Here is a 13,219-nt window from a genome sequence, read left to right on the forward strand (position 1 = left end):
TATAATCAATTTCTGTCAGCTCCTACATATACCGATACAGAGCACCCACAGTCAATTCATTCAATTAAAATAAAAACATTTCATATACTTTTTGTATATTGAAAACATTCAGTATACTGTATAGACCTATTATCTATTTAAGTTCTGACACTTACATAAACACTCATAAAATGTGATCATACTTCATGAATATCTTGTTCTTCAATATTAGGCAAATATCTGCACTCTTTAATTTCCATTTCCAAAACATTCAACATTCTTCAGATAACATGGAGTTTGATAAGTCAAAAGCATGATTAACTAGTTTGAACTAATTAACTATAACATTTTTACAGAAATCAGGCTTTTACATAGGTTACGTAATTTGGACATTTTCAGGCCGTACAGTACGGGGTTAAAGAGAGGTTGACACATCAGCAAGTACACGGACAGAAAGATTCGCAGCATGTTGGGAACTCTGCTCATGTCAAACCTGCTCTGTAAGACTTCAAAGAAAACACCAACGGAGAAGTTGATCAGAGACACCAGGTGAGGTGTGCAGGTGCTGACGGCTTTCTGTCGGGTCTCTTTGGAGCCACAATAACACACTTTTAGGATCCTCATGTAGCTGTAAATGATGAAAATAACTGGAGGACAGATAATGAAAGCCAAGGAAAAAAGTCCATAAATATTATTTACATTGGTGTCAGAGCAAGCAAGTTTCACCAGATAGTAGTTAACACAGTAGACTTTGTCAATGACGTTCCCACAGAACTGCAAAGAGAAACTCAAAGATGTTGCGATACCTATTAAAAGAAAAACTGTTAACCAAGCAGCTGCAACTAGAAGAGCAACTTTCTTCACTGTCATCAGTGTGCTGTAGTGCAGAGGAAAACAGATGGCTGCATATCTGTCATAAGACATGACAGCTAAGTTAGTAAATTCAACACTTGCATAAGTATGAACACAAAAGACCTGCAGGAAACACAGGGGAACAGAAACGGTGTGAACGTCAGACAAGATCTGAACCAGCAGCATAGGAAACAAGCCGGTGCTGCCGTACAACTCGTTCACAAACAGGCTGACCAGGAACATGTACATGGGTTCATGGAGACTTCGGTTACAGCAGATGACCACAATGAGCAGAACGTTACCACAGATGATGAATGCATATAAAATCACAATAATTATGAACAATAAATATTTAAAGTTCTTGGTATCAAAGTAAGCGACCAGAGTAAAATATGAAACCAGAGTGGAGTTCTTCATGATCTCCGTCTTACTCAGAACAAGTTCCTCTTTCTCAGGACGACCTGGACTAACTACTCACAGTGCATTTTCTTACCACTCTCCCCTTTAGAGATGGTAGAACCAGGTGGGAGACTTCAGGATGTGTGACTGTAGGGACTGAGCTCCAATGAACCGAAATGTGAGTCTGTCTCTGACTTTAAACTTTTTAGTTTCCTCCCACAGGAACAGCTGATGTCAGACTGTTGAGTCTCACAGCTGATCGGGAGGTGAAAGTAAACTTTACCCCCTCTTGGACCTTGGTGTCAGCATTGGAGTGGAGCACTTTTCTGTCCTCAAAGGCCAAGCTGTAACTCTCTGGGCCACTCTCGGAACCTACAGTGAGACGTCTCTGTGTTTCCCCAAAAAGCTGTGTATACTAACGAAGTTCCTGCATGTTGAGGTTCCTCATTTTGCAGTAAGTGGTCATGGAGATTATGGAAGAAGAGTTGAGTGAGCAAGCTGAGTGCTGAGTTCAGTGACCGTTCACAGAACATACTACAATGCAATCAAGCAATAAACAAAAGAAAACCATTCTAATGAACTGGATCCCCAAGTCCAATCTATGTATTAATTCAATTTTCAATTCAATTTTATTTATATAGCGTCTAATACAACAGATGTTGTCTCTAGACGCTTTCCAGAGATCCAGAACATGAACATAAACATAAATATAATTATAAATATAAATATAATCCCCCGAGCAATTAATACATAAACAATGGCAGGTAAAAACTCCCCTAGTGGGAGAAAAGCCTTAAGCCAAACAGTGGCATGGAAAAACTCCCCTTTAGGAGGGAAGAAACCTTGAGCAGGACCAGGCTCATAAGGGGGGACCCTCCTGCCGAAGTCCAGAGTGGGGGAGTCGGGGACGTCAGCAGCACACAGCAGGCACGTGGAAGCAGCGGCGGGATGACCAGAGGAGGGGGACGCAGGCAGGCGGAAGCAGCAACGGGATGACCAGAGGGGGGGGGGGGTTGGGGGGACGTCAGCAGCACACAGCAGATATCCACGTAGGCAGGTGGAAGCAGCAACGGGATGACCGGGGATGGGTGGGGGGGGCGGGACCGCAGGCCAGAACGCAGCTCCCGAGGCTCTGGCCTGCAAACATGCACAAAAAAGAGAAAAGGGGGGCCAGCACAAGAAACTACAGGAGCGATGGACAAAACGATAGCTATGAGACATTTATGAAAATGGAAATTGAGAAGAGAGGAAGGGAGGGAAAGGGAGAGGAGAAGAAGGGTGAGAGGCACCGCCCAGCGGATCATGTCGGTGCCCCCCTGCAGCATAGGCCTATAGCAGCATATCTACCGCGAAGCTATGTTTGAGACTAACTATTATAGTCTTGTTCTATAGCTGCAACTATGACTACTGACTCTAACACACTAGAGTTTACACTACCTAGAGATTTACGAACACCAGCTAGAGGTTTACTAAACAATAACTATAGGCTTTACTTAACAGAAAGGTTTTAAGTTTGGCTTCTGGCTTAGCTGTACATGGGGTGAGACGTGATTAGCGGAGCTCCTGCAGAGTTAATTTTAATTCAACATTTATAGGCACTTTTTGCATCACTCCCACGGCTTTGGTTTTAACTAAATTATTTTCAACGCGGTTACTTCGACAACTTACCACGGAAATGCCTCCAAAGTCCATCAAAGCGGGGAATAACCCTCCAGCTAACCCGCGGCCTGCTGCTCATGCTGTCTCCTCGCCCCGCGGTGATTCCCCTCCTCCGGAGAGCACCTGCGCTGCGCAGGTTCCAGCTGCGGAGTTCAGCCGGCTTAAAACCGAACTCCTCTCCGCTCTCCGCAATGATGTTGCAGCTATATTTCGGTCAGAGCTTCAGGCAGCACTTACCGAGAATTTAACGTCCATTAAGTCCGAGCTGCTTTCTCTTAAAGCCGATCTTTCTGGCAGTATTTCCTCCATGAAGGCGGACGTCGCGGGTCTCGCGACCACGGTCGCTGGGATGGAGCTTTCCGTCTCAAGCTGCTCAGACGACATCGTTGCTCTCCAGAAAAAAGTGGATCACTTGTCGAAAGAATATGTGAGGCTGGAGGACAGATGCAAGGATTTGGAGTCAAGGTCTCGTCGGCAGAACGTACGGATTATTGGCGTCCCGGAGGAGGATCCTGACTCTTCATCTGCAGCCGGTGTTTCCAGGCTATTGGCGGAAGCCTTCTCCCTCGACGCTGAGCCGGTGGTGGACAGAGCCCACCGCACCCTCATGCCGAGACCGAAGCCCGGGGAGCGGCCCCGCGCAATAGTGGCCAGGCTGCATTATTACACCGACTGCGCTGACATCCTGAGAAAGGCGAGAGAGCGGCAGCAGATCAAAGTCCGGGGTATGAGCATCTCCGTGTTCCCGGACCACACTGCCAAGACAGCGCGGGCGCGCGCTGCCTTTAATGAAGTGCGCCGTCAGCTGCGGGAGATTGAAGGAGTCCGGTATGGATTGCTGTACCCCGCCCGGCTGCGTGTAACCCATGATGGCCAGCAACGTGACTTCACGTCGCCAGATGAAGCCCTGGCATTCATCAGGAAAATAAAAAAAGTGACTACCAGCTAGTTTTCTGGGACGATTTATCCAGCTTGATGTCCGTGCGGGACTCTGGCCCGGGGTGAGTGACTGAGTCAATTCAGAAAATGGGACTTTATGTCGTAATTTTTTATTTTTTATTTATTTATTAATTTTTTTTTCTTTTCTCTTCTAACTATCAATGGGAACAACACCGTTTTAAATTGATGGCCTAATCATTTCTCTGGTATGATGCCTTGATAAGAAAATATGCACGCACCCCTGTCTTTGCTTAAATTGTGTGCATGTGTGTGCGTTTCTGTGTGGGTGTGTGAGTGCATATATGTATATATCATTGTTCTATAGGCCAAAGATCTCCTTAATTTACGTTTGTTGTTACCCTGACAAGACAGCGATCGTCAGAATGGCTCAGATTGATGGTTTCATATGCCTCATATTTTATTTTATTTTTTTTTTTAAGGTTTTAACTCTGCAGGAGCTAATTTTGTTTTTGTTTTTGTATTTAGCTTTATAGTCGAAAGCATCTCTTTTCGAGAATGGCTTCCTTTGAAGCCAGCACGGCTGTTTCCATCGTTTGGGGATGGGATCATCTAATGTGCGCTGGGTGGGTGGGCGGGGGTTATGGGATGTTGGCTTTTTGTCTCTGTAGGTATGTATATACTCCTGAGTTTTGTTTGTTTTGGTTTTCCCTTTTACCTCTTTTCCTTATATCTCCTCTGGTGGTGGGTGAGTCGGTCTTATTTTCTCTCAGAGAATGCCTATGAACGATCGTAATCTGCGCAAGCCTGATACTGGATCAAACATTACATTCACTAGCTGGAATGTGAAAGGTGTGAATAATCCAATTAAGCGATCAAAGATTTTTTCACATTTGAAACGCTTGGACACTGACATAGCTTTCCTTCAGGAAACTCATTTGCGAAATAAAGATAATTTCAGACTCAAACGAGCTTGGGTGGGTGATATTTTTCATTCAAATTTTGATTCTAGGTCTAGAGGAGTAGCAATTTTGATCAACAAAAGAGTCAATTTCTCCGTCTCCAGGACAATATCCGATAAGAATGGTAGATATCTTATTGTTGCGGGCACTCTATACTGTAACCCTGTATTGTTGGTGAATATATATGCCCCTAATTTTGATGACCCCAATTTTACGGATAGGCTGTTTGGCAACCTCCCTTTCTTAAATACGCATATTACAATACTGGGCGGTGATCTGAATTGTGTTATTGATCCTTCTTTGGACCGTTCGAATCCTCGTACTTTGACTCAATCCTCTATGTCAAAATCTATTACCGATTTTACAGTCAAGAACGGGCTTGTTGATCCGTGGAGGGTCTCACATCCTGGAGATAAGGAATTCTCTTTTCTTTCACAAGTACATCAGTCATATTCACGTATTGACTATTTTTTTGTTGATGGCTCTCTTCTCCCCAAAGTTACTTCTGTCGTATACCACCCAATTGTTATTTCAGATCACGCCCCTCTAACTTTGAATATAACATGGTCTGAGCGCCCCCGTTTTTCTTCTCCCTGGAGGTTTAATCCATTGCTTTTATCCAACGATGCATTTAATGTTTCTATATCTGCTTCAATAGATGATTTCATTGCATTAAACAAAACAGATTCTACCAGTTTTTCGCTAGTATGGGAATCACTCAAAGCATATTTGCGAGGACAGATTATCTCTTATTCAGCATACGCCAGTAAAATCCGCAGGGCTAAATTACAGGAGCTCACATCTAAAATTCAGGACACAGACAGACTAAACTCAGTTAACCCGAGTCCGAGTTTACTGAAACAACGGCTTGATTTGCAGTCAAAATTCAATCTTATAGCGACAGCCGATTCTGAACGGCTCCTATTACGCGCTCATGCCAACTATTATGAACACGGCGATAAACCAAGCAGGTTATTGGCTCACCAATTAAAAAGGCAAGCAACGTCGAGACTGATTCCCAGCATTAGAGATTCTAATGGCACACTTACCACCGATCCAATCGCCATCAACACAATTTTTAAATCATACTACTCCTCTCTCTATGAGTCAGAATCTCCACTTGACACAGCAGAAATGACCTCCTTTCTTGATAATATCACTGTCCCTACTATTAATTTGGATGTGGCTAATGGCCTCGATGCTCCTTTCAGCTTGCAAGAAATCGCTGCCGCCATTGAAGCTACGCAAAGCAACAAGGCCCCTGGTCCCGATGGGTTCGGAGCTGAGTTTTTCAAAAAATTCAAAGACAAATTAGCCCCCTTTTTACTTTCAATGTACAATGAGTCCCTTGATCATGGCTCATTGCCTCCCTCTTTAATGCAGGCGTCTATTGCCCTCCTTTTGAAGAAGGACAAGGACCCTGAATCATGCACTTCTTATAGGCCCTTGTCTTTACTGAATGTAGATGTCAAAATTTTAGCCAAAGCACTAGCAATTCGTCTTGATAAGATCCTTCCTAGCATCATATCTGAGGAGCAGAATGGTTTCATCAAGGGACGCCAGCTCTTCTATAATGTTCGTACACTTCTTAATGTGATTCTCTCTAAAGATTCTTCTCCACTCCCTGAAGTTGTTATCGCAATTGATGCTGAGAAAGCTTTTGATCATGTCGAATTTAACTATCTTTTTGCAACACTTCATAAATTCGGATTTGGACACAGGTTTATATCGTGGATTAGACTTCTTTACACTTCCCCTCAGGCCAGCATTCACACCAATGACAACTACTCCACTTATTTTACATTATCACGTGGCACGAGACAGGGCTGCCCTCTCTCCCCTTTGCTATTCGCTCTATCCGTCGAACCACTTTCAATTTCTTTAAGAACTCTTCCTCTATTTCGCGGAGTCTCTAGGTCCAATGTGGAACTTAAATTGTCACTTTATGCAGACGACCTCCTTTTATATGTATCTGACCCTTTAACCAGCATCGCACCAATATTATCTCTGTTGAAGAATTATGGATCCTTCTCCGGCTATAAGGTCAATCTTCACAAGTGTGAATGCTTCCCCATAAACTCCTCTGCTTTACAACTCAAACAATCTGATATCCCCTTTAAACTCAGCCCGTCGGGCTTTAGATACTTAGGGATTAATGTGACCCGCACTCTGCCCTCTCTTTTCACCGCTAATTTTTCCTCACTGGTAACTCGAGTGAAGGCGGACTTACAGAGGTGGAACTCCCTACCATTGTCACTGATAGGAAGAATTAACACAGTGAAAATGACTGTATTGCCTAAATTTCTTTTTTTGTTCCAATGCACTCCTTTATTTCTACCAAAATCTTTTTTTAAATCACTTGACCAAATTGTTTCCAACTTTTTATGGGCCGGTAAGACACCCAGAGTGAGGTATTCGCTTCTCCAAAAATTTAAATTTAATGGGGGTCTAGCACTACCAAACTTTATACTTTACTATTGGTCAGCGCATATTCACAAACTAATTTATTGGCTTCAGTCTCCTGAGTTATTATGGTGCAGATTGGAGGCTCAGTCACTCTCTTCATCCTCTGTAACGGCCCTACTCTCCTCCCCTTTACCATTGAATCCCTCTAAGTTTACAAATAGCCCTGTGGTGCTTTCCTCCCTTAAGATTTGGTCACAGTTTAGGCGCCACTTTAAATTTGCTTCTCCATCCATCTATACACCTGTAACTAAGAATCATCTGTTCCCTCCATCACTAATAGACACCACTTTTACGATTTGGTACAACCGGGGCATTAAGCACTTCAGGGATCTATATAAGGATGGTATCTTTTCCACATTTTCAGATCTGAGGTCAAAGTTCAATTTGCCTGCCTCCCATTTGTTTCGCTACTTCCAGCTTCGACACTGCGCCTCTGCTCTGTTTCCATGCTTCCCTTCCCTTCCTGCTAACCAACCGTGGGATGATCTTCTAACAATGAAACTCAGTCAAAAGTCTCTGATATCTAAGATATATGCACTGTGTATGACATTTGATGATCATTCTGTAGATAAAGCTCGGGAGGGTTGGGGACGAGAGTTGGGCCTTGACTTCACAGGGGAGCTGTGGGATAAAGCTATCCGTAGCATACGATCTAGCACGCCTTGCGCTAGATTTGAACTTATTCAATTTAAGGTGCTGCATAGAGCCCACCTATCAAAATCCCGATTATCGGAAATATATCCGAATGTTGCAGACCTATGCGACAGATGCCAGGGTTCTCCATGCAATTTAAGTCATATGTTTTTCTCCTGTCCTAGGTTACAGAAATTTTGGAGTGATTATTCTGTGATCATGTCTAAAGTTCTGGGTAAAAAAGTTGTTATGGCCCCTCTCTTAGCAATATTCGGACTCACTGTTGACTCCTCACATATCAGCCCCACACAGTCAGAAGTATTGGCTTTCACATCCCTTTTAGCAAGACGTCGTATCTTACTTCTATGGAAATCCCCCAAGTCCCCGTCTATTTCTATTTGGCTTAGTGATGTTATGTTTTTTCTTAAATTGGAGAAGGTGAGATACTCTGTAAAAGGCAATGCAGCTAAATTCGTTCGCAAATGGCAATCTTTCATAGACCACTTTACCGCGTTGAAGACTCTACCCACCGACTGACCCCCCCCCTCCCTTAATTTTCTTTTCATCTCCTTAATTTGTTTTTTTTTATGTTTTATTTATTTCCAGTTAATGGGATATCACTTATGGGCATCTACATTCACCACTGCATTTGTTTTTTGTATGCATTTTTGCTCATACATTACGTTCCTCCTTTGATCATTTCTTGCTCATCTGTTTATTTATTATTTAACGCTACAGAGACTCTGTTCCTTAGTTAGGTTTTGTGTGTTTTAAAAAAAAAAAAAGGAGACAATGTATAATGCGTGTGTTTGACTACAGATTTCCATGTTTTCATTGTATGTTGTTTCCTATAAAAAGATCAATAAAAAAAAAAAAAAAAAAGAAAGGTTTTAAGTTTAGTTTTAAAGGTGGAGGTGGTGTCAGCCTCCTTAACCCAGATTGGAAGTTGGTTCCATAGTAATGGTGCCTGATAGCAAAACGCCCGCCCTCCAAATCTACATTTAGATACTCTAGGAACTACGAGTAAACCTGCACTCTGAGAGCGGAGAGCTCTGACAGGAACATAAGGCACTATCAGGTCTTGTAAATACTGTGGAGCTGAGCCGTTTTGGGCTTTATATGCAAGTAATACAATTTTAAATTGGATTCTGAATTTTACAGGTAGCCAATGGAGTGACGCTAACACTGGAGAGACGTGGTCTCTCCTGCTGATTCCTGTCAGTACTCGTGCTGCTGCATTTTGGATCAGCTGGAGCCTATTCAGCAAATTACTTGGACATCCTGCTAACAACACATTACAGTAATCTAGTCTAGAAGATACAAACGCATGAACTAGTTTTTCTGCATCACTCTGCGAGAGGATTTTCCTAATCTTTGCAATATTACGGAGATGGAAAAACGCTATTTTACAAACCTGATTAACATATGGTTTAAACGACAAGTCCTGATCGAAAAAAACACCAAGGTTTCTCACAGTTGCACTGGAAGCCATCGCAACGCCATCTAATCCCTTCCTAAGATGCTCTGGACCAAGAATGATAACCTCTGTTTTATCTGAATTTAGAAGCAAGACATTTCTGGACATCCAGTCCTTGATGTCCCCAAGACATGCCTGAAGTTTAACTAACGGTTCTGTTTCATCCGGCTTCATAGACAAATAGAGCTGCGTATCATCAGCATAACAATAAAAATGTATGCCGTGATTCTGGATTATACTTCCCAATGGCTGCATGTATAAACTGAACAAGATTGGCCCTAGCACTGAACCCTGCGGAACACCATAACAGACCCTTGACTGTTCAGACGAAACCTCATGTACATGAACAAACTGGAACCTGTCAGATAGATATGATTCAAACCAACGTAGAGCTGTCCCTTTAATCCCAACAACATGCTCTAAACTGTGCAGTAAAATGCCATGATCTAAAGTGTCAAAAGCAGCACTGAGGTCCAGTAGAACCAATATGGACACTAATCCCTTATCTGAGGTCCAGTAGAACCAGTATGGACACTAATCCCTTATCTGAGGTCCAGTAGAACCAGTATGGACACTAATCCCTTATCTGAGGCCATAAGGAGGTCATTCGTAACTCGAACCAGTGCTGTCTCTGTGCTATGATGCATTCTGAACCCTGACTGAAAGACTTCAAACAGATCATTTCTATACAAGTAGTCACATAACTGGCTTGAAACGGCCTTTTCCAGAATTTTAGATACAAATGGAAGGTTGGAAATTGGCCTATAGTTAGCTAAGGTGTCTGGGTCAAGAGAAGGTTTTTTAAATAAAGGTTTAATTACTGCAACTTTGAAAGCCTGTGGTACATATCCTAAGCTTAGGGATAGGTTGATTTGGTCCAGTATTGTCGCACCAATAAGAGAAAAAACATTTTTGAATAGTCGAGTCGGGATGGGGTCTGACATACATGTGGTAGACTTAGCTCTATTAACGAGTGAGGTCAGCTCAGGGACGTCTATAGGATCAAAACAGTCTAGAGTCAAGTCAGAGCCTAGGGAAGTCGCTAAACCTGAAGAAACGCCTACAACCGGCTGGTTGATTTCTTCTCTAATTCTCGTGATTTTACTGTTAAAGAAGCTCATAATGTCTTCACTACTGAGAGCTGCAGGAATGCACGGCTCAACAGAGTTGAGAGTTGAGCCTCTTTGTCAGCCTGGCTACAGTGCTGAACAGAAAACGTGGGTTACTTTTGTTATCCTCTATCAACGTTGAATAATAAGCTGTTCTGGCTTTGCAAATCCCTTTTTTATATACTATTAGAATATCTTTCCATTCACGATAGGAGTCTACAGACTTACAAGAGTGCCACTTCCTTTCCATTTTACGCACGTTTTGTTTCAACATGCGAATATCTGAATTATACCAGGGAGTTAAGCTCCTGTGGCTAGAAACCCTCCTTTTCAAAGGAGCAACTTCATCTAAAGCTGAGTGCAATAGATCAGCAGTGTTACTAACAAGAAAATCAACATCAACATCAGAGGTAGAACCCAGGTCACTGGCCTCTATTGCTTCAGTAGAGGCTTCACTATTTTCCACTGTCGCAAGATGAGCAATGCCCTCCTTAAATTTAGCAATAGCTTCATCAGACAAACATCTGCTAAAATAATACCTCCTGCTTTGCACTTTAACATCGATAATATTAAATTCAAACGTTATTAAATAATGGTCGGATAAAAGGGAGTTTACAGGTGACACCAACAGATCATCAGTTTCAACACCGTAGGTGAGAACGAGATCGAGAGTATGATCAAAACCATGCGTCGGCCCGTCCACTTTTTGTGAGATACCCATTGATCCTAGAAGAGAATTGAAAGCTAATTTAAGATTATCGCTTTCAACATCCATATGAATATTAAAATCACCCACTATGATGAATTTATCTGTACTGATCAATAATCCAGAAAGGAAATCTGAAAATTCAGACAGAAACTCTAGATAAGCACCAGCAGGGGACCGATACACTACCACTAACACAACTGGCTTCTCTGATTTACAGCTCGGAAATTTCAGACTAAGCGTGAGGCTTTCAAATGTATTATAATTGCACTTAGGTTAAATTTTTGTTTAGAGACTGGAGTTATAAATTGCTGCGACTCCTCCGCCTCGGCCCGTGTTTCTAGGAATGTGATGATTAAAATAGCCGGGCGGAGTCGATTCATTCAAACTAACATACTCTTCCTCCTGTAACCATGTTTCTGTTAAGCAGAAAATATCACTCCTACTCTCTGTAATTATATCATTTACTAACAGAGACTTGGATTTTTACAAGATTATTTTGGTTAACGCCTCTATAATGCCGCACCTGGTGAACTTTTGGAGGGCGGGGAACTGCAACCACTTCTATTTTGCTAGGCACCTGGTTAGAGTTGCCAATTACATCATGTAATCCTATAGTTTTAGAGTCGCCAATTACATAATGCAATCCTACAGTTTTGTTGGCAGGCGTTGGTCCTCGAGAAGCAGCAGAGAAGTGTGTTAAACTACAGCTCTGCATCCTGGCCTGGACCCTGCGTTGTCAGGGAGAGGGTCTAATAAAACAGGCCAAATTACTAGAGACAAGAGCAGCACCAACCCGGGTGGGATGAATGCCGTCTCTTCTAATCAGACCGGGCTTTCCCCAGAACGTTTCCCAATTGTCAATAAAGGCCACGTCGTTTTCTGAACACCACTGATACAACCAGCGACGGAGCGAGAGCATGCGACTAAACATGTCATCGCTGGTCAGATTGGGAAGGGGACCAGAGAAACCTACGGAGTCCGACATGGTTTTGGCGTAGTTACACACCGAGATAATATTCATTTTTCATTTTGGTCACTTCCGACTGGTGAACACGGGAGTCATTAGCTCCAACATGGATGACAACTTTACCATATTTACGATAACCCTTTGCCAGTAGCTTCAAATTTGCTTCTATGTCGCCCGCTCTGGCCCCAGGATACACCTAACTATGGTCGCTGGAGTCGGCCTCACATGCTGGACTATGGAGTCTCCAATCACCAGGGTCGGCTTCTCAACGGGTGTGTCGCTGAGTGGGGAAAATCGGTTAGACACATGAAATGGGTGGTGGTTTTCCGTGCGCCCTTTAGGACTACGCTTCCTCCGAACCGTCACCCACCGGCCCTGACTGGCCGGCTGCTCGGGAGCTGCAGGGGAGCGGCTACCCTCAGCTGCTACAGGTCGGTCCGCCGCTAGCTTAGCCTGGTTAGCTGAGGAGGCTATCAGACTATGGTCAAATTGGCAGAACCGGACCTCTAACTGACTGAGCCTCGCCTCCAGCCCTGCAAATAAACTACATTTTAAGCACTTACCGTCTTCACTAAAGGAGGCAGAGGAATAGCTAAACATTTCACACACTGAGCAGCAAAGAGGTAAAACGGTGGAAGACGGAGAGGCCATGCTAATATGCTAACAGAGGCTAACGGACAGAAAATGTATCGGTGATTGTGACAGTGAAAGTTACGGAAGAGAAAATGAGCGAGTGTTGAAATAAAGACAGTAATGTACCAGATATAGTGCTATTTTACCAGTGGGGGACACTGTCCCACTTGCCCCGGTACTCCCCGACCCACGATTTTAATAACATCTTAGACACCGCACACTCAACAATTAATAGAGATACACTTAACAAGGATACTTAGCGTCTTTAGAGGGGGGGGGGGTGTCATTGTCAAATATGATACCCTGACATCCCCTCCCTGTTTTTATTGCATTACTCACATTCCCTCAACACCAGGGGTGGGAGTGGGGCTAATACAATAATACTTAAAGCTGCAAGCAGCGATGAACGGGCCCTCGCACCCTTGTGCACGTTCAGGCGTGCTGCAGTGGAAGCGCTTGTGTGACTTGCGTTTAGAT

The 13,219-nt window shown here is 43.3% G+C and overlaps 1 protein-coding gene across 1 annotated transcript; it reads right to left on the reverse strand.

The window, feature by feature from the left end:
* Nucleotides 1-318: 318 nt before the first annotated feature.
* On the reverse strand, nt 319-1,248 carry LOC133449486 (olfactory receptor 11A1-like). The gene has a single exon (XM_061728642.1). The coding sequence runs from the start codon at nt 1,246-1,248 to the stop codon at nt 319-321; it is 930 nt and encodes a 309-aa protein (XP_061584626.1).
* Nucleotides 1,249-13,219: the final 11,971 nt, after the last annotated feature.

The sequence above is a fragment of the Cololabis saira genome, chromosome 1 (assembly GCF_033807715.1).
Source record: "Cololabis saira isolate AMF1-May2022 chromosome 1, fColSai1.1, whole genome shotgun sequence".
Taxonomy (NCBI): Eukaryota; Metazoa; Chordata; class Actinopteri; order Beloniformes; family Belonidae; genus Cololabis; species Cololabis saira.

What these genes read in the sequence shown, in the direction of transcription:
- LOC133449486 (XM_061728642.1), bottom strand. Translation starts at nt 1,248, where the DNA reads ATGAAGAACTCCACTCTGGTTTCATATTTTACTCTGGTCGCTTACTTT.